Source organism: Manacus vitellinus, unplaced genomic scaffold, assembly GCF_001715985.3.
Source record: "Manacus vitellinus isolate BGI_N305 unplaced genomic scaffold, ASM171598v3 scaffold_90_pilon, whole genome shotgun sequence".
NCBI classification, from domain to species: domain Eukaryota; kingdom Metazoa; phylum Chordata; class Aves; order Passeriformes; family Pipridae; genus Manacus; species Manacus vitellinus.
The window spans coordinates 1,057,819-1,079,612 of record NW_021940867.1 but is presented as its reverse complement, the minus strand read 5'-3'; the positions used below and the strand labels follow the sequence as shown (position 1 = coordinate 1,079,612).

The following is a 21,794-nucleotide window of genomic DNA, read 5'->3' as shown; positions in this document are numbered from 1 at the left end:
CTGACATTAAACACTGAACCCTTTTAGGATCAATCTTCTCATTTGTCTTCTGTTCCTGGATCAGTCAGTCCTCTTCTTTTCTCCTCCAGGGATACAAGTATGTTGTCCCAGAAGGGGAGTGCTGTGGGAGGTGCCAGAAGGTTGCCTGTGAGGAGCCGCGGTTTCGGCCTCGGGGGGATGCAGATCCTCCTCTGTATCAGGTGAGGTGCCAGTGGTGTGGACACTTCCTCTTCCAGCAGAAACACCCTGGAATTGTTTCATGTTCCACAGAAGGAGGTGAAGAAGACACCAGCTATTTCTTCTACACATCAAGCAGCACTGGGGAGCAATGGTTCACGTGGCATGTGACTTACCCACTTGATTCTAACAAGTAAACCTTCCCCACCCTTTTCTGGGTAGTATGTTTTGTGTAAAATTACTGATTTCAGAAATGGTAGCTTGAAGGAATGTTAGTGGGACATAATGCTGTCAGCTATTTGCTTAAATTATCCCAATTAATTTGTACTGCTCTGTGGACAGCAGGTGGATGGGGCAGTGGAATGCTTGATTTTCACAGTCCTATTCAAATAGAATATCCTATTTGGTACACACTGAAATATCAGGAAATCAATGAGGATAGAAAGGTGAATTATTCTCTGGTTGCTGAAGATGATTGCTGCATGTCAGATCAGACCACAGTGGTCCAGGCCACACTTGTTTTCTCCTCAAAATAATGGTTTATTTTCAGCAATGTGCCTCTTCCCTGAGGATTCAAAGACTTGCCAGGAAGTGAGTGCATGCAACACCCATTTAAAATGCACTGCAAATACTCTACCACTCTGCAAAGCTATTTGGACATTAGTTTTTTTCTTCCCTACAATTTTAATTCCTTCAGTCTATTCAGCACTCTATCCCTAACCCAGCCACCCTTGGTAAGCTTTTGCCAGCCTCAGTAGCCTTAAATTGCTTAATCCTGTGTAGAGCTTTGGATTCAACAAAGGCAAGAACAGTAAATTAAATATATTTAAAATAATAGGCCATTCCATATTGTTTTCCTCCAAGTGCTGTTCTTTATAACGTGTCTGTGTCCTTATCTACATCTCACTTTCACATATTTAGTATTAACTTTTTAATTCCTTCTTTGACAAAGGGATCTGCTGCTGTCTTAAAAAACCCCAGACATGTTACCATATCATTTTGCAGCCTGCCTCTTCCCTGATTTTAACAAGGGCATTTCTTAATGTGGATCAATAACTTTCATAAAACAAGTCTTCAGAAGCCCTATTTAATGTCCCACTGTGTTATACTCTGCAGTCTCTTTCTTGCTGTGTCCTCTTTGAAATCTTTTGTCATTAACTGAGAACTAAATATTTAACACACGAGAGGAAAGTGTAGCCTGAGAGCAAAGATGTTTGAATTTACTGCAGTTGAGGGTCTGATTTTCACTTTCACTGTTCTTGAAGTGTGTTTGGGATGGTACCAGTGGAGGCATAAAGCTGCAAAGCAGTGACCAGCTCCTCCCAGCACTGAACTGTGGCAGCATCTTCTTTCTGATCTGTGGTGATGTCCCTTCCCATAAATAGCACTTGAAGTTCCTGCTTTGTCTGACCCCATGGGTGATTATAATCAGTAAAACTATCAACAGATCCTGGATCTGGTCTCTTCTACATTTACAAGTGTTTTCAGGTCTAGAGCCTATTGCCAAAGCCTTCTTTGGGCTTGGCAGAGCTCATTTGCAGCAGGCTCCAGCAAAAAGAGAGCCAGCTCAGCCACACAGCAATGCAGTGCATCCAGCTACCAGGCAACAAATGCAGATTTAAATCTACTTAGGAGTACTTTTTACATATGTGATTTGACCTGTCCTTTTATTTTCCACCTCTAGGAATTATTCCTGTAATTCCTATTCTCTACAAACAAAGCAGCTCTATAAAGTGATTGTCATGGTAAGGATTTGTGGAGAACAGGCTGTTTCTGATGCAGTAAATGTGCTTTTGGCAAACCAGCATGCTGGCCATGGTGGTTTTCTCTCTCTCCAGTGGCACAAACACTGCTGCCTATATTAAATTCTTTTATAATTTCCCATCAGGTCGGCTCAGAGTGGCGATCCCCCTTCAACCGCTGCGTTATCAACTCCTGTGTCCAGGTGAACAATGAGGTTTTTGTGCAGGAAAAGAATGTTTCTTGTGCTCAGATGGATGTGCCTGCCTGCCCAGAGGGAACTGAGCTGCAGTGCAACCAAATAATTGACTGCTGTCCTTCCTGCAGATGTGGTAAGGTTTTGTGTATGACAAACGGATGGTCCTGTGCAGGACCAGGAGTTGGACTCAATGACCCTTGTGGGTCCCTTCCAACTCAGCATTCCTTCCAGCTTCTTCCCAGCTGCTGTTCACTGTCTCCTTTTGAACCATGTGTTGTTGAAGCTCTTTTGCATTGCTTCAGAGACACATACTGGGCTTTGTTTCTGCATTGCTAGGCATTTGAGAAATCTTGAGATGCTTTTGGCCTGTGAAGGTTCAAAGCTCTTTCCAGTGCCTACCAGGAAAAGGGAGTTTGCAGGCAGCCTTGGTGTCCTCTGCCTGTCTCTGAGATTGTGGCTGTGCATGAGCTGGCCACGTGTGCTGGCAGTCAACCAGCCCTGGGCTGCACCCAAAGCAGTGTGGGCAGCAGGGTAGGGGGGATTCTGCCCCTCTGCCCCCTCTGGGGAGAACCCCCTGCAGTGCTGCCTCCAGCTCTGGAGCCCACAAGGAAGATGGAGAGAGACTATTTACCAGGTAGTGACAGGACAAGGGGCAATGGCTTCAAACAGTGAGAGCAGGTTTAGGTAGGTATTAGGAAGAAATTCTTCCCTGTGAAGGTGGTGAGGCCCTGGCACAGGTTGCCCAGAGAAGCTGTGGCTGCCCCATCCCTGGAAGTGTTCCAAACCAGGCTGGATGGTGCTCTGAGCAACCTGGGATAGTGGTATCCCTGCCCATGACAGGAGGGTTGGAAAAAGATGATCTTTCATCCCTTCCAATGTGCCTATGATTCTGTGATTCCTAGCATAGACTTGGCTCCAAAGTCCAAATCTAAAGATGTGGCTAAGTGGCATCAGTCTGAGAGGACTCACAGTCACGTTTAGTTGACAACTATGTGTGCAACCACAGAGTGAGGAGGTAGCAGTGGAAGAGGAGAGGATATACACACTCTAACTTGCAGAAAACCTGGGTGCATCTTCTGAGGCTTGAACTGGAGGGGAAAGTTTACATTGTACCATGTACTTGTTAAAAAATAGCTCAGCAAGGGATATTTTGATGTGGAATTAAGGATAACTGACAAATATTGCTGCCTTTCAAGGTATAATGTAAGAGGGCTCAGATATGACTCTTTACAGTGAAACTTGGTGTACATTTTTTCAAGTTGGAACTATAATAAGTCATACCTGTGATTGATTAAATCTTGGTACTGTCATTATAATGGTAATGCTAAATGGAATATTGTCTTCTTTTTCAGTCCCCTTGAATGGTTGTCCTTTGAATGGCACTGTAATTGGGGTAAGACACAATTCCTTTTACTTGTGATGGTAAGAGATTTAGATATATGAATGAACTTTTGAAGGAAACACACTTCCCAGAATATACACAGAGAGAATAAAGGGCAGCTTTTTTCATAGACAATCTCTGCAAGGGAGACCTTGGAGTAAAACCAGTGGCAAGGGGCTCAGCATGTCTGTGTCCAGCTCATGACCCTGTCATGGTCTTCCTATATGACAGTGAGTATTTCTGCAAAATAGGGACAGCAATGTTTCCTTATCTTGAAAGGATGCTTGAGAAAAGTGCTTAGAAACTGTGATAATCTGCATTATGTCATGGTTTGCAGACTACCAAACACACAGGAAACTATCTGTGAGGGTTAATCTCAGAAATGATCCTTGCCCACTTCAGGGAAGCAAAAACTTCCCATATTCTGTTTAGAGGATAAGGCAGATTAAAAAAGGATGGAGACTTGCTCCACCTGTGTGGAAGGAGAGGTATCCCTCCTTGGCTATTAGCAGGAACAGGAAAGCTGAGCTTCCTCACTGTTTGACCTCTTTTCCCTTTCAAGATCCCTGCTGATATGCCCTCTGAGGAAATTTTTCCTCAACTGTGTATTTAATGGATAGATTAAGACATGTTTAACCCAGCCCATGGCAGTGGGAATGATGGGAGTTAAGCATCTGATCTCATTTATGCCGAATTTATCTTTGGCGAGCTCTGTCAATTGTCCATTGTTTCCCTAAATCCATATTCTGGCAGCACCTCTGGTGTCAAGGAGCTCTAAATATTCTCATCATCCCCCAGGGAAACAGGTTCTCTTTTAGTCATTTAACCTAACTTTTAGCCTCTGTATTCCTGCTTTGTCAACATATGTCTTCCTTTTTCATTTATTTAAAGGTGAATTTACTCAAATCTCCTTCTATTTTAGAGGAGATATGGCAGGGGAACATTTCTCCATCTATTTCCCTTGGCTTGGATTTTTTTTTCATAGTTTATCAGTATTTTAGAGCTAAAGTCATGTCATCAAGCATCCATCATTCTATGTAGGGATTATTTCCCTGGAGAACTAAATCCAAGAAATAACCCTGCCTTTCTTGTCAGAACACTTGCTTAAAAGTGGTAAAAATCTGAAAAAATCTTCTTTTCTTTGATCCTTCTCCTTGTATCCTCTATAGTGTGTTTTTAGAACTAGTTGTGGCTTTCTATAGAGACCGTACTTGTAGGGAATGTCAAGCAGGATAGTAATGCCCAGCTCCTGCCACCTTCTGTTATATAGGATAAACATATATATATATATCTAAATTCTGTGTTGCAAACAGTTGTCTCTCCACTTGCATGCTGTACTTTCACGACCAACTATTTTTTTCCTCTTCCAACAAAACCTCTACCTGATCTGTCAAGTAAAGTCTTTTTTTTTCCTCTTCTCAAGTGTTTTGAAATATTTAAAAATACTTTAAAATAAAGTATAAGCAAATTTTGAAACAAAATGCCACTTTGAAGGCGAAATGAGAGATACCTGTATTTTTGAGACTTCAAAACATTTCTGCTTCTACAGTATTGAAAAAAAATTTCCTATTTAATCAAATTATCCAAATTTATAATTAAATTTATGAAGTGTTTCAGCTGAACAAAACTTCATTTTGATTAATTCTTATTATATTAGAACTTGTCTAAAATGAATGAACTTTTCAATTAAGCTTAATTTAATGAGATATTATAAGTTAATTGGCTGTATGTCTGAAAGCTTTCAAGTAGCTGGCGTTACTACAGCTTTGCCTTGTACTATTCTCTGCTCCAGTGACTGGTTCCAGAGTCCTGGTCAGGAAAGATGTGCTGTCCACAGAAGTTTTTACTTCCTGGATTTCAAAACCTTTATTCTGGGTCCTTTAAGAACAGGTTTCAAGTTTCATTTTATATCAAGGGAAAACTTTGCTGCTTTAACTCATGCACTGAATAGTTCCAAATTTTGAGTCTTTTACTGCCGTGCTGGTAACTGACTGTGTCCTTAATCCCTTTACATTTTGTCTTATGTCTGGTTACCAATATTATGTTCCAGTAATTTGCTGCACTGCATTCACTCTGCTGTTCTTAACAATGCTTTGGGTTTCAACTGCAGAATTCCAAGCAGGTGGCTGTATTTGTATCGCTCATCTATGTTCCCAGGCTTTTACTGAGTGGCATTTTTTGAGGCAGACCTGAGTAGATTTGGGCTTTATGCAGGTTATTTTGGTTGCGAGGGGTTAGCAGATATTGACATTTCATTTCACATTAGCCAAGAAAACACATGATAGGTGTGTTATATAAAGGAGAAAAGATGTATCAATCCATTGTTTCATTCAGTTCTGCCATGCTAAGCAAAGTTTGGATCAAGGTAAGACCTGTCCCCTAAAGTTTGAGGCGCTTGTGTGTGAGGATTTCATTTCAACATGTCTCTAGTAATCTCTGTATTCCTGCCTGTAACAGTGATTTTTGATATAAACTCAACTTTATCTATCTATTTTGTATTCATTGGACTGTCAGAACTATGAGAAGATTCGACAAGGATATCAATTATAATATCAGTTGGGGCTTTATAAACCTTTTGTTTGTGGTGTTAAAGCCTGGAGCTGCTGAGGCATTCTTCTAGAAGGCCTGAATTAAGTATGTTTGTGGTACTAAACTGAACAAATCCAGCCACAGTTTGAAGCAGGTCAACATGATGAGGGCATCTCCCAGATTTGCAAGGAGTCCAGTTACTGACTCCACAACATGTGTACATGTACACGAGCGTGTGGAGCTGCGAGCATGGAGAGCAATGCTCGTGTCACTGGGTTGAATGCCACGTGTTCTGTCCTAGGACCATCACTCCGGTGCCTGAATGCTTTCCAATGCTGAGATGAAACAAAAAATTTGGAGTTTCATATGGTATTTGCTATCCATCTGCTGTGGTTTAACCCCAGCCATCAACCAAGCTCACTCACTCCCCGCTCCAGCGGGGTCGGGAAGAGAACAGGAAGGGTAAAAGTTGGAAAACTCATGGGTTAAGATAAAGACAGTTTAACAAGGAAAGAAAAAGCCATGCAAGCAAAGCAAATCAAAATGAGGAATTAATTCACTGCTTCCCATGGGCAGGCAGGTGTTCAGCCATCCCCAGGAAAGCAGGGCTCCATCACGTGTAACAGTGACTTGGGAAGACAAACGTCATCACTCCAAACGTCCACACCTTCCTCCATCTTCCCTTCACTTTATATACATAATACCATGTGGTCTGGAATATCCCTTTTGTCATGTGGGATCACCTGTCCTGGCTCTGTCTCCTCCCAGCCTTCCAGGCACCTCCAGTCTCCTCACCAGCATGGCAGCAGGAAAAGCAGAAGAGACCTTGGCTCTGTGCAAGCAATGGCTCACCAACAGCAAAACCAGCTCTATATTATCACCATATACATATATATATGTGTGTGTGTGTAAAATATATATCATCTATATTATCACAATGAATTTGTTCATTAAAAATCCAAAACACAGCCCCACAGTAGCCACTGGGAAGAAAATTAGCTCTACCCCAGCCAAAACCAGCCCACCATCCCTCTCCCATAGTGAAATAGGAGTGTATCCTCATGCCTGTATCCATTGAGGTTTCTTAATGCTCCAGCTTAATGATATTCACTGCAAAAAGTTAAACCAGGAAAACTGAGTCCCATGCTGAGGCCTCAAGGTGAGATCTCCCCCCACTGGTATTGCCTCTTCCATCATGTTGTATGTGGAGGATCTCTTTTCTAGACCTCCACAAAACAAGAAAAAAGCCATGACTGTTGCTGGTGCTTTATAGAAAATGGCTGAGGCCTGAGGATCTCTGTTGTCCTGGGGCACAGAATAAGAAGGTAGCTAAAATCCATTAATCAGAACATTTGTCCTTGAGGGTATATGTCAGAGTATTGGCTCTAAACTACCCACAAGTGCATTACCTTTACACAATTACTTTATCCAGCTTCTTATTTTTGCTCCATTTGTTCCATGAACATTTACTAGTGTGTAATAATTAAAAAAGGAATCTAAGGATATGCACAGCATGTAGCATGGGAAGTTCCTGTTCCAAAGGAAGTCAGCAGTGGCATTCCATTGATTTTTGAAGCACAACTCAAAGCTTTCATAATCTAGCAATATGAAATGTCTGTTTACCTTATTTATTAGCTTTTAGAAGTTCTTTGCGAAAATCTTGAATAGACTTCTCCCACTTTGTCCCTTCAGTGTTAGTGGTTTGTTATTTTGGGGTTGAAATGAAAGGCTCTGCACTTGGGCAGAAGAAAGACTTTGTATTTAGAAATCCTTTCAGTGATGGGAATCCAATTACTAACCCCACATCCTTTTGTTTCACGTTTAATGGTTTGGCATTTTTGCTCTACATTTGAAATGTCAGTTTACTTGCTTTGAGAAGGTGATGGGGTCCAGCAAAGAAGGTGTTGGGGAAGAGCTCAGGGAATTTGCACTGTGGGCCAGCTCAGCCACTGGTTTGCTTGTAACTATGGACAAGTAGGGTCCTTCAATCAGTAATTCTGTTTCTGATTTTGTTTTATTTTGTCCTTTCTCAATTTTAAGCTTTTAAGGCTTTAGAGATTCCAAGCAGTATTAGTACAAGAACAATAACAAGCAATTTCTACCCATCATCTGTGGGTTGTGGTGGCTCAAGAATAAAAACCTGTTGGCAAACCAATTCATTACAGTCGAAAAATGAACTGTTGGCAACCACACAGTCAGGACAGCTCATGATAAGATCTTCCTCATGGCTTTCAAGGATTCCTTTCTTGCTTGCTAGCTTTGTAAGCAACGGAGTAAGAAATGCTGGTGCTATTTCTCAGATTAAGAACTTCTAAAGGGCTTTATTGAAAAATAGCCTTGTGCTGTGCTGCTTGTTCTGGAACTAGAGATGCAAAGGTTTGGGTCTCTGGAAACTGAGGGCATTGGTTTTCTCGTTTGTCTAGCAAAGAGTTACAATGCAAGATTTAATGAAAGAGATTTATCCTAGATAAAATGGCTTGTTTATTTGAGTTTTGCTGAAGAGACAGTCACTCACTGACAGGCTGGTTCTGATGTTTCAGGCTGGGAGGCGCCTGATGGTGGATCAGTGCACAACGTGTGACTGCTACTTCCAGCCAATGCCTCGGAAATACACTCTGAGATGTACAAAAGTGAGCTGCCCACCATGCCCAGTGGTAAGTGAGAGCAGTCTGGATGTTCTTATTAAGAACTGTCTGATGAGAAGGTCCTGTTTTCACTGTACACACCAATTTCTGTTTGGTATAACTCTGGGACCTTTTGCCTTTCTTCAGGTTTCTCTGAGAAGTCATGGCTCTGTGTCCTTCTTCCCATGAATTAGATGATATAAGACCAAATCTGATATAAATCCACAGCACAGGAAAGATAACTTTACATGGTTGTCAGCTCCATGGGCACATTTTATTGTGTATTTTGGATTACTTACCTTTAAGGCAGTATAATGTTTGGCAAATCATTTGCAACAGGACCTGCTGTGTCCCCTTTCCTACAGTCTCTCCAGGGATTGGCAGCTCAGCCAGATCTCCATCCTTCAGGGCTTTTCCATGACTATTCCAAATTGTCCAATAGCTGGGCTCACTAGTATTTCTGTCCACTTCCCAGCCATGCCTTAGGTGATTTGAGGTGACTGTCTCCATCAGTTCCACTTGAATTTTTGAAGTCTTTGCTGCTGCTTTGCTGCCATCACCTGCAAGGAATGAGTTTGACTGGGAAAGCCAAAGGAAAATATCTCCCATTTTTACTTCACTGACCAACTGCGTGAGTGGAGGGCCTGACCAGCTCTGCTAAATCAAATAGTTTTCTCTTTTGACACCAATACCTCAAGTAGAAGGAGACCTGAGCAAGTTGTATAGGATGGTTTAATCTCCCCATGTCCCAAGAGCACAAACCAGCAACTAGGTTTCACAGAAAAAGGCTTAAATGCCCCTTTCTCTTCTGCCTTTTCCTGGGTAATGGATGAAGTCCAGTGGGCCCAACCAAACCCTGGGGCCTGTGCAAGCACCAAAAATCCACATCTCTAATATGATCATATGGGATTCCTGGCTGATGTCCAGGAGAGGCATACATGGATAAGGTCCCTGGAAAATAAAGGGGCAGCGTTTTGGATGAGTTCAATTTTCAATCCCTTAGCAGAAATGGAAAAGACTGGAAATGTAGTAAGTCAAGTTTCTGTAGAGATTCGTCTCTACTAATTAACAAAATAGAGCAAAACTGCAGGCTCAGGTTGTGTCCTGACACCCCTTAGCTTGAAGAATTGTCTGCAGTGTCCCAGATGGCCTGTTGAGACTAGAAAACTTCCAAATAGTGCCTGGGCACAGGACAGCCCAAGGCCAGACTGTTTTGTGTGGACAATGCAGATTAGTCACACATATGTGTTCTGCTTGTCTGCAGGGCCAGAAAGCTGGCCTTGAGCCCTTTTATTTGCTGATGTGGATGTGGCCTGTGGGAAAAGAGAGAATCTGGAATGCTTTTTGTGGTTCTGGACTCTAATATCACCCCTCCTGTAAGATATGATTATAGACACAAGCTTCTGAAGGGTAAATAAATGGCCAAGCTCAGTGCTGAGCATCTTTCTCACTTCCACAAAATATAACCTGGCAGATCCATGAAAAAAACCAGATACACTAGAATGAATCTGTGGCCAGAAACACGTATGCATATGTATGTTCCCACACACAAAATACACAAACATTCATTCTTGCTGTTCAGTGCAAGAAACCAGCTGTAGGAACTAAAGGTAGAGGAATCAATATAATACGTGGTAAAAAGAATGGGGAAACATTCCACTCCTGCTTCTTTCACCACCCACACAATTCCCAAACAACTCCTTTCCCTCACCTGACCCAAAAGCACAGACTGAACAAAAAGCCCTGAAGGAAAGGCCATTTCCAGTTGGGCTTATTAAGGGCTATGAATTTGTGTTTGGGAGATGTGCAGCTACCCAAGGGAAGTTGCAGGTCTAGGTATAGATATCCCTTTCTAGCCATTGTAATGAATCTGTGGAGCTTGAGGGGTAAAAAATATCAAATAAGACACAGAATGTTTCCCTGTAAGGCCAGTGGGATTCACACACAGACCTAGGATCGTTGCTGTCTCAAAGTCTTTGACTTCATGGTATACCTAGATCAAAAGCAATTCAGCAATTCCTTCATAATGGATAAAACCAGATATGTACTAGAGTACATATTCTCTCAGGAGCACCTGTTTTCTCCTGGATGTTGAAGTTGTGAAAGTAAATGCACTGGTAATTGAAGTGCAGCCAACTGCAGCATATTCTGCTCAGGAGGGTCATTTTTTTTGGACATTTTACGACCTACTTTAGGTGCTTGCATTTTTGCTAGTAGAGCAAGTTCACCTAAATAACAATGAACTATGTTTTCTCCCAATGATTTAATAGTAACCCCCCCACCTTTCCCAAATTCTCTTTCTATAAAAAACATATGGATGACATGCATGCCTTCACTCAAGAAGAAAGTATTTGTTGTCTTGAAAATGTTCAGCTCATCATAAGCAGCTGTTGGTTATGTGGAGCAGCTGGAGACATTACTGTGGGACACCTCACGTGTTAACTTGGTTCTTTTCTGCTTTGGTTTTTTTTTTTATTTTCCTTTCCATTATCCACTCTTTATCTTTCTTCCTCTCCATACAGTGTTGGTCATTCTCCCATGCTCTTTTCCTTGCCACTGTTTTTTCCTTCTGTGCTGCTTATGGGGCTCCATATTCCTTTCTTTCCTTGCTTTTTTTCCTTCCTTCCTTCCTTTCTTCTTTACCCCTTTCTCCCATCTTTCCCTTTCTTCTTCCCTTTCTCCCTCTCCCTTCCTCCCTTCCCTATTATATCATAGCCCCTCAGATGCCCTTTAATTCCTTGTTTTATCAAGCCATTTCCTTTTTCTTTCCATAGTCCAAATTTTCCACCCTAGCCTTTTCCTCCCCTTTCCCTCCCCACTGATTATCCTGCCCTTTTCTCCCTGATTTAAGCACTTCCAACTACTTTTCCAAGCTACCCTCTCCTACTGTTGTGTGTTGTTTAGTGATCCTGACCTTGCAACTGTTATAGTCAAAAAATGTTGGATTTTGTGGGCACAGGAGGCTTTGTACTTGGAAATAAACTTTTTTCTCCATTGTATAATAAATCAGTACAAGGATTAATGCCAGCCTTTTAAAAAGGAAAAGTATGCAACTAATTAGGTTAAGCAAGTCTAGTCCTACTGTTTAAAAAAGCATTTTGCTGGCTATCACTTCATCCACTGTATTTTAGTTTTTCTAAAAATCCTTCTTAAAATAAATGTAGGATGCATAGTTAAAACAAAATAAATCCAGAAAAATGTCCTTTACCTTCTAGAATTACAGAAGGCAGGATATCCCTGGCTCTTGCTGTGGAAAATGTGTGCCAACTTCCTGTACCATCAGGCTGAAAGATGGAAGGATTCAATATCTTCAAGTAAGTTTTAAGTACTTTTTCTTTTATTTATGAATAAATGTAAAGGTATCACAGGCTTTTGCTGAACCCAAGGAAAATGCTTTTTTCCTCCTCCTTTTTGATTAGGTAGCATGGGATTACTAGTGCTTTTTCTTTTATATCTCAGGATGATTGACCAAGAAAGTTAGTCTGTTAGTAAATGAGAAAATAGGCTGCTTCATACCAGAGTGCAAAATTATAGAGCCACATTCAGATGTACCTGCAAACAAGGAACTTTCACTGCAATACAAGTACTTAGAGGAAATTAAAATCTAATTTAAAATGTGACATAGATAATTTAGGTTGAAAACAGGAATTTAAAAAGAAAAAATTCAGCATAGAATCCTAGAATGGTTTGGGTTCGGAGGAACCCTAAAGATCATCTTGTTCCAACCCCCTACCATGGGCAGGGACACCTTCCACTAGACCAAGCTGCTCAGAGCCCCATCCAGCCTGGCCTTGATGCATGATAGGTCCTTAAACAGGAATGCATATTTTTCTGGTTAAAACCCATCATCTGTCACAAGGCACAGCATGTAAAATTTTCCTTCATTCCTTTCCTGAGAGAACTTTTACATGGGGAGAGTATGGGAAAAACCATGAAGCTGGTGAAGGGTCTGGAGCACAAGTCCTGTGAGGAGCAACTGAGGGAGCTGGGGATGTTTAGCCTGGAGAAAAGGAGGCTTGGGGGGACCTTCTTACTCTCTACAACTCCCTGACAGGAGGTTGCACCCAGGTGGGGGTCGGGCTCTGCTCTCAGGTAACAAGTGACAGGACAAGAGGAGACAGCCTCAAGTTGTGCCAGAGGAGGTTTAGATTGGATATGGGGAAAAACATCTTCACTGAAAGAGGGTTGTCAAGCGCTGGAACAGGCTGCCCAAGGCAATGGTGGAGTCACCATCCCTGGAGGGATTTAAGGGGTGTGCAGATGTGGCACTTGGGTACATGGTTTAGTGGTGGGCTTGGCAGTGTGAGGTTAATGACTGGACTTGTTCTTAAGGGTTTATTCCAACCTAAATGATCCTGGGTGTTGGTGGGGGCGTGTTTTTATGTATTTTTTTTAAGAAGCTCCCAACTCAGTCAGAAGGCAAATAGTTTAATGTTTTAATCTCTTTAAAAGACAATTCATAGGCTAAACTCCCAAGTTTCTCACTTAGAGAAGTTTCTCATTCAAGTTAATGGAAAATTTCTTCCCTTTTGAGAGCTGGAAAAGGTCAGGCTTTGGCAGTCTTGACAGAGCTGTAACCAATATGGCTGTGGAAGTAAATAGGAGATGAGTAAATAGTTGATAAACAATTCTGTTCACTAAAGATTTCTGTGTTTTATAATGTCACCACCATGGTAGGTTAATTGAAATATCAGTAAATGAATGAAAACTTCCTGTCCCCGGTTGTTTCTGTGTGAAGCTAACAACCCTTAAATCTTTACAGCCAAATGAAACCCTTCAGGATGGCTGTGACAGTCACTCCTGCAGAGTCAACGAGAAAGGGGAATTTGTCTGGGAAAGGAGAATCACGAGCTGTCCTCCATTTGATTCCAGAAGATGCTTGGCTGAAGGAGTAAGTAGTGAAATGGCTCCTGTTTCCAGGATTTCTGATGGACTCTGTCATGTTTATGGTGCTGTATATGGGTACCTTATGTGTGTTAGGGTGGGAAACCCCAGCCCTCTCCCAACCCCTTGGCTAAACTGAATTTGAACTTCCTTTGAAATTCAGAAAGATATAAGTTTTCTCTGTTTAAAATATATGTTGTTTTTTTTGTGGGGCAGTACTGTGGTGGAGAAGTAATTCTGTTATAAAGCATCGTAGACTAATATGAATCTGACTACTTGAGGTATCAAACATATCAAACATATATATATATATAACTATATATATATATAAAATTTTATATTTATGTAAAATACATAAAATATAATTTTCAGTTTGATGTCCAGAGGAAAACTCAGTAAATAATTACACAAACTGAGAAAACAATCAGATCAACCCCTCTTTCTTTTTTTTTTTCCAAATAAATATGCATCTGAAATGCTAAGACATTTTTTTTCTGAGGTTAGGGAAATGAATTTTTACAATGCTGTAGGAAGCTCAGGGGCTTAGTACAACAATGGCATCATCCTGCAGAGTAAATATTGCTCCTTTTTTCCTTTCACTATGGGTTTTCAACAATTTGCACCATACACATATTTCTGAGAATTATTTTCTGAATGGTAGTAGTGAAACAAGAAACAAAGTTTTTGGCTTGACAGATGTGATGTTTTATGCTGATTTGTTCGTACATTTTCAGCTATTGTGGAATAGACATACTTTCATCTATACTGCTGAAATAATAATGAATGGCTGTTTAACTTCGTTTCTTAAACAGATATAAGAGTTGAATGCTATTGATTTTATCACTCTGGTTTCCAGGAATTTATTTATATCCGATGTTTTTACTTTAGAGGGCTCCTACTAGAAGGTGAAAGCAAGATTTTTCTGGTGTTGAACTTGCTAATGTAATAAATTATTTCAAATCAGCTATCAGCAAATACAGCCACCAGTTCAAAGCATTAAAAAGGATAAAGAAAAGACTATTAAAGTAGATTTATATTTTTATACAATATAGATACAGGTGGTTTTTTTTCCCCCTAATATCCTGTTATACCCATTCTTTGGGTTCTTTCAGCAGAACAAACGTGTATCGCTTGTGCCAAAATTTGAATTTTCTGGTTTTTTTTGTTGTTTTAGGGCAGAATTGCAAAAATTGGTAACACCTGCTGTGACACATGTAAGTAAATGAGCCAGGAGTCTTGTATGGAAATTGCAGAGTGTGTAAGCTACTGTGTAAGGAGCTGCATTTTGCATAATGTGCAGTTAAATGAAACAGAGCTCAGCAGTGTGGTTGTAATAAACCAGCAAAGAATTCCACCCTCTGATTGGGATCCTGCTGTCATGTTTTGTCATCTAGAACACGTGTTTTGACAGTATTCACAAGTGCTTAGAAAGAAATAGATACTCTCCACATTTTATGCAGATGTTAATTATGAATGCTTTATTTTATTGTTCCTCTGGTGATAACAGGAACAGCACTGCACAGACAGCCTGACAAGGCACATAACCTGATACTACTGAATATGTGAGGAAAACACTTCATGAATAATCAATCAACTTAAAATTAATTTAGCAAAAGAAAAAACCAAACCCCAAAGCCTAGTAGCAGTACTGGTTTTTTGATGATATAATAACCAAAAAATGGTAGGGGAAATGCTTGACAAAGGTGCATTCCTATGGAACAGCCTGGCTGCATCTTAAATTTGGCAGTTTAGGAGTCAGTCCTGCAACTCTTAATTTCGTGTATCCAAATGTCAGTCAGGCTGTGAGTGTAGGAAAGGGTTTTGCTTACATAAGGAAGGATTGCAGGGTTGGGTTCTCATTTCTAAAATGAATCTCTGATGCTTTTGTGAACAGAAAACCTCTCAGTTTTCTCCCTGTAAGTAAAAAATTAATAATACTGTAGATATTTAAAATTTTAAAAGAAGTAACAAAAGATTGGTATTCTCTTATAAGGTCAGAATATCAACATCTTGCCTGCCTGTCCTGTTATGTCTTTTACTTTTTAAATTTTCTATTTTTTTTTGCTATGCATGTGCTAATAAATAAAAGATGGCCAGCATAGCAGCCCATCACCACACTGGCACAGGAACTGCTGCAATAATACCCCTGATGAAGGATGTCAACTCCTAGGGAGTTTGCAGCCACTGCCTGTCTATATAATCACTGAGCTCTGGCTTGAGAAATAGAAAGCTACTGAGATAGACTGTCATCAAATGGATCAAAGAGGTAATTTAGTTGAGAGAGCTTTGATCTACCAGGCTTCAAGTAAGGAATACCCAAAATTATTTATTAACAAAAACAGATTTAAGATTTCAGAGAAGGGTGGTGGGCAGGCTGCACTAATTGAGAGTGCCAATCAGTAGCTGAGGAGAAACCCAGTCCCAAATGAGCACAGCTCAATACAAATATCCATTAAACAGTTATTTAAAGGTGATACCTCCTTGCAGCAGCAAAAGCAAACTGATCTGAGTGAAGTGCTCCGCACCTAAAAACTCCCATATTGTATGGACCTTCAAATCCTTATTCCTGTTGCTGTTTGCCTGGATAGAGGTCTGTCAAAACTGAAAAGCCCTGTATTACAGCACAATCCTGTGCTTCCCTATTCAGGGCCTTTCATAAGGGAAAACCCAGCATACTGCCTCCAGCCAGCTAACTATGGGTTACCAATTGAAGGATGGTGATTAACACATAGCTTTGAATCAAACAGATACTTTTAGACAGCAGACACTCTTTTTCCCTCCTCTGTATTTATATCTTGCCACCAGGGCACTCAGTAGCAACACTCAGCCTGTTACATCCTCTCCAGGGAACACCAAGGCTTGGCAAAGCTACTGTAAAACCACAGCAATTTAATTATTCCTAAAGTCTGACAAGAGCATAATTAGCTTCTCATGGACACAGATTACATTGCTTTGCAAGATCTTGAGAGAGTCTATCTTCCAAATGTCTCAGTACCATAAGAACTGGGCAAAGAACTCCTCTCAAGCCCAGGGTGATGCCTTTGGCTCAGTAGAGTCCTACATGTCTTTAGGCAAAGGTTGTTTCAGAAGCCAGTTTCCCTTTCTATGTAATACCTTCATAACTGGAGTTTGTTAGTGTTGTCTGAGGGCTTTTGTCCAGGTTTTAAGCACGTAGGAGCACGACAGTGGTCAGTGGACGGGCTTATTTTCTCACTGGATTTTTGTGGAACTGGCAGAGGACTTGATAATTGCAAAGGATATTCCTTATTTTACCACTTGACAGTTGCATCTCTGCTTCTTACACCTTTTCTCTGTTGATCCCAATTGTATTTGTCTTGTTAAGTTACAAGCATTTGCCTTTGCAGAGGAGGCACAGCCTAGAAGGAAAAAAAAAAGTAAATGAGAGTAATAAAGTAACTCAAAAGCAAGTTGATAAGTCAGGATCAAAAAGGGGATGAAGCTGTGTTTCATCTCATGACAGTTGGGTGGACACAATCATCCTTCCAGGTGGACAATTTTTATCAGTTGAAGTGATGAAATCATTGAAAGAGAAATTGTAGTTCCAGCCCTGGAGCCAGAAACACTGACTTTCTTTTCTTTTTTTTTCCCCCCTGCTTGTTCCTCACCAAACCACTTAATCCTCCTCTTCCCCCACCTTTTGTTCCTCTCCTAAAAATCCCATGCCAAGTCAGTCATGTTCCTCCCTAGCATTGCATGAGGAGTCCCACCCAGCCCAGAAGGCAGTGGCACTCCTCAGTCTCTAAGGTGACCTGCAGAGCTGCTGCTCCCACTGACTGTCCCTGAAGGGGCATCATCCCAAGGCAATGGGATGTCTCTCCTGTGACAGGCACAGGGATAGCCAGCTCAGGGTGCTCTGTTTCTCTCATCAGGATGTTGGGGTTCCCACGTGTGTCACCCTTCCCTGTACTCCTGCTTGCCCCGTGTGCCACTGAACTGTCTTTAAAAGGAGAGTTGTGTAACACAGAAACCAAAAGGCAGGTGTTAGATGGCCAAGGTGACTTTAAAACAAAGCAGTCAATTGAAAAGAAACATGAGGGGAACCCTGCTCTCCAGTGGAATTTCAGGGCTGCAGTGTGATACAGTCACACAACTCTACATTAACTCCTCTAAGGAGACACCCCTCACTAAGGATCTTACCAGGAATAATATCTTGCTACCTGCAGTTTCAGGAATAAGGGGAACTGAGTTACAAAAACCAGTTTTCAGCAGTGTCAAACACTTTTTAATTGTGCTTTGTTTTAGGTGTGGAAGTGGAATGTAGGCCAGTAAGTACCAGACTGCAGTATGGGAATATCAACGGATGTGTGGCTGAAAGGGAAGTGCCCATTTCTCATTGTGAGGTAACTAACAAAAGCAACCACCCTCTGCCCCAAGACCTGTCCTTCCCCACTTTCTCTCCTGTGAAAGCAAACATTTTTTTGGTGATGCTGAATTTTCCCTATTCAAACCAGCATGAAGAAAAGGCATATATGTTAGACACAAAGGCTCTGTTCATCCCACTTTCCTTTGCTTCCACTGGAAATTAATGACTCTGAAGTGGCTCTGTGAGGAATTTCTACAAAAAAAGAAAATAATTTTTATCTTTGCATTGGTAAAGCTGATTTTTGAATCTGAGTCCATAGTTAAGCACCGAGGCTCTGAGGTTCATTAGGAGAACATAAATAGGTATTTAGATGAATGATACTTTAAAAGACCTTTAAACTAGAGTGCCATGTTTTGAGTTCTGTGCTCTATAAGCTACATAACTCTCTGTTAGCCTTGGCACTAAGCTGTTGTGTTCTACATGTCTTGTGCATTTCTTCCATAATCAGATTAAAAGGTTAATTTCCAGCCCGTCACTGCTTATACCTTATAGGGCAACTTCCTTTTGAAACAGGAGCATGGCTTCCCTTCTGGGTGTTCCCATCTCTCTGAGACTGGGAACCAAAGGTGACATTCTCTTCCCAGACTGGGTTGCAGCGGGAAAGCTGCTCAGTCCAAGATAACCAACCCTCATACAGGGATTTTAATCAACTCTTGTATACAGCCCAAGTTATGACATAACTAATAATTCTTGACCTCTTGTCCTGTCCACAAAGTCAGTGGTCCTTAGCCATAAAGTGATATGTATTGAAGTTTCACCTGCAAAAGTACAGATTTTATATGTATTGTTTTATTTCATTAGAGTCAGAAATAGGAGCTACAGAAAGAAGTGGACTCTGTCAGAGTGTGATATGGGGCCATTTCTTTTTAAAGCATGAAAGGTTATAGCTATAGATATTGACAGCTTGTTCTAAGTTGTTAAAGTGGCCAGACAAGTAGAACAAGAAAAAATAGCAGCCAGCAGGACAACAATGGATGTGTGGTTTGCACCATTTGGGCCAAAGCATTTTCTGAATGTCTGATCTCATACAGCTGAACGATAACCGTATGTGCTCAGCAGCCAGCACAGCAGCCCTGTGATAACTGAAGTTACGGGGTTTTTTTTGTGTGTGTGACCAGTTTCTTCACCTCTCCTGTGCTTATGCTCATCAGACATCACTCTTTGAGCAGCATCCCACACTCTGGAATCAGGCCCCTGTTTCTGAGTTCATGCTTACAGAACTCAGGCAAAGCCGTCCGCGGATGTTTTGAAGGGAAGAACTGGGATTCTGAGTGGAATGAGGTCTGGCGCTCTTCAGCCTTCCTATCTCTTTTTTTCCATTTAGGGCAAGTGCAGAAGCAACACCAGGTACTCTCTTGAGACAGAGAAATGGGAAGACCTGTGCAGCTGCTGTAAGGCCACTCAAACCACCACAGTCACGATCCCGTTCCGATGTGCCAACGGGACGGTGGTGCAGCACTACATCCCTTCTGCCTCCCAGTGCGAATGCTACTCTCGGAAGTGTACAGAATGAGTCCTTCCCAGAAGCCCAGTTGTTTAATCTGAAGTTTTATCATGAAGGAACTTCACAGTGCAAGCCTCATTTTCTCTGTAGACTGTCTTTATCCTGTAGAATCCTGACTAACTAATTGTATCGACACAGCAAACAATAAAACTTACTAGCACAACAGAGTATTTTCTGATTCATCTGGGGGTGCTCTATACTAGAAATATTTCAGATTGTATTGTTCCCCTTCATCTTCTCCGTGGAAAGTAGTCCAAGGAAAAACTCAAACCAACAACCATAAACAAAAAAATCAAACCCTGAATCAGCTGCTTATACTTAAAGAACATATCCCAAATCATTCAGCATTCTCTTCAGAGGCATTACCCTTGCATTCCCCACCTCAGTCCTGAGTGACACACTTTAAGTTTTTTTTCCCCCCAACTCTATTCAGGGACTACAGTATTTATGTCATAGTACTTCTTAGTAAAAGCATGATGTTCCTGATACACAAGCAGTACTGGTAATGGCTCAGACAACCAAATACATTTCTGCAATGCATGAACATGTTTCTCCTGAAGCTGGATGCAAAGAAATTGTGTGCTGAGGACAGGCTGTGTAAATTCTGCAAGTCCTCAGTACTTGTGAACGGGGTTAGGGAGAGTCTTATTTACTTCATCCCTACCACAGACCAACTTGAGGAGAAAGCTCAGTGATTATCTCCCTTATTTCCAGATACAAGAACTTCATCTGTTGTATTAATTACAAAAGTTAGAGTTCTTTCAAATGCAGAATTATCCGTAGCAGGTTTAATGTAGTTACTGCTAGCAGGGATAAATTTTCCAGGATTTAAATTCCAATTTGTCTGACCAGGCCATGGAACACAAAAGATTTTCCAGAATGTTTTTGGTCCTGGAGGAATCTGGTGTCAGTGAAGGAGTTTCACTGGGAAGCACTAATTTCTCAAAAATATTAGAGAGGGAAGTTTGTTAATTCCATTTGCACTTTTGAAAGACAAGGATTATTTAAACGTCTCATTTAATTAACGTTTTTTTAATAATGAATGCCACTCTCACATGTTTAAATAGTCAAAACACCTCCCCATCTGCATGAAAGGCTCTCTTCGGGAGCAAGCAAGAACTCCTGTGCTTTCAGCTGAAAAGGTAAGATGTATTTTTTTTTTTAGTGGAACCAGGCAGATCCCTGCTTCTTCTGTTTTGCCATTCAGCTGTGGATTCAACACACATTGAGCTGTAAGCCCTTTTTGTCTTTATTGTTCATTCAAGATGTCCTCTGTTGCTGGACAGTGCTAGAAGTGCAGGCCTTCTGTGCATCTCTCTATCTTCTGCTCTAGGACCACAATAACACCAGGGAGAGAAACTAAGTTTTAAATGGTACCAGCCCCACTTACTGCAGTAGATCTCTGTCACCAGGTTACCTCCATCCTCACACCAGCTCCTTCTTGTAGCTGGCTCTGAATGTTGAGCTCCCTGACAGATGGGTTTGGGTCACCCATTGCACAGCAGTTCATCTGAAGCTGCAGGTCAGCAAGTCCTGGAACAGCCACCTGCAATGGTGAGGACCAGAAAATGGATTCAAACTGAGAGAGAGTGTGTTTAGATTAGATATTAGGAAAAAAGTCTTTCCCCTGAGGGCAGTGAGGCACTGGCACAGCCTGAGCCATGCAGAGCAAATGAGAGAAAGAGTTCAAAGAAGCTCATCCAGAAAAGCTGTGGCTGCCCCATCCCTGGAAGTGTCCAAGGCCAGGTTGGATGGGGCTCTGAGCAACCTGGGATAGTGGAAGGTGTCCCTGCCCATGGCAGGGGGGTTGGAACTGGGTGAACTTTAAGGTTCCTTCCAACCACAACCATTCTCTGATTCCATGAAAAGGAGTGGATAGCAGGTAAAGGCAGTGTCTTCCTCTTACTGTTACTGGAATGCTCCTTTTTTTCTCACCCAGACTGACCCTTCTTATCTCATGAAAGCTGACAGGATTGCAGCCTCAGGCTTCATGGCTGCAGACAGGTCTTCTAATCAGATAACTGTGTGAGTCAGGCACCGGCTTAGACCATGAGAACCTGCTGGCTTTGCTTACAGAACAGAGTCCTGTGGACTTTGGGGTGGTTTATGTGTTATTACTCAGGCCTGGCTAGTGCCTATGTGTTCCAAATCCCTGTTGTGCTCAAGGCCAGAAGAAGCTTCTTCCTTGAAAATCCTGTCATAGGAACAGACAGGCAGGAAAGAAAAAGAGGAAGGGAATATTACATCTCCTTTAGCAGAACGAGGAGGTGTACATACATTTTTGGCTTTGTCTTGCTGGCATGAGAACTAAACTTTTTCAGGCAGCCTGCCCTAAAAGAGGTGTCTTTTGCCTAAGGCTCAGGTGGTGCTGG

General features: G+C 41.5%; 1 protein-coding gene across 1 annotated transcript in view; it reads left to right on the top strand.

The window, feature by feature from the left end:
- Positions 1 to 19,589, top strand: part of VWF (von Willebrand factor) — a 132,511-nt gene extending 112,922 nt beyond the window's left edge. Inside the window, exons 44-52 of the mRNA XM_018086235.3 lie at positions 90 to 200; positions 2,066 to 2,249; positions 3,469 to 3,509; positions 8,567 to 8,680; positions 11,866 to 11,964; positions 13,413 to 13,541; positions 14,709 to 14,748; positions 17,798 to 17,895; positions 19,243 to 19,589. Coding sequence (XP_017941724.3) covers positions 90 to 200; positions 2,066 to 2,249; positions 3,469 to 3,509; positions 8,567 to 8,680; positions 11,866 to 11,964; positions 13,413 to 13,541; positions 14,709 to 14,748; positions 17,798 to 17,895; positions 19,243 to 19,431 — 1,005 coding nt within the window. The 3' untranslated portion in view covers positions 19,432 to 19,589. The remainder of the gene's footprint in view (positions 1 to 89; positions 201 to 2,065; positions 2,250 to 3,468; positions 3,510 to 8,566; positions 8,681 to 11,865; positions 11,965 to 13,412; positions 13,542 to 14,708; positions 14,749 to 17,797; positions 17,896 to 19,242) is intronic.
- The last annotated feature ends 2,205 nt before the right edge of the window (positions 19,590 to 21,794 follow it).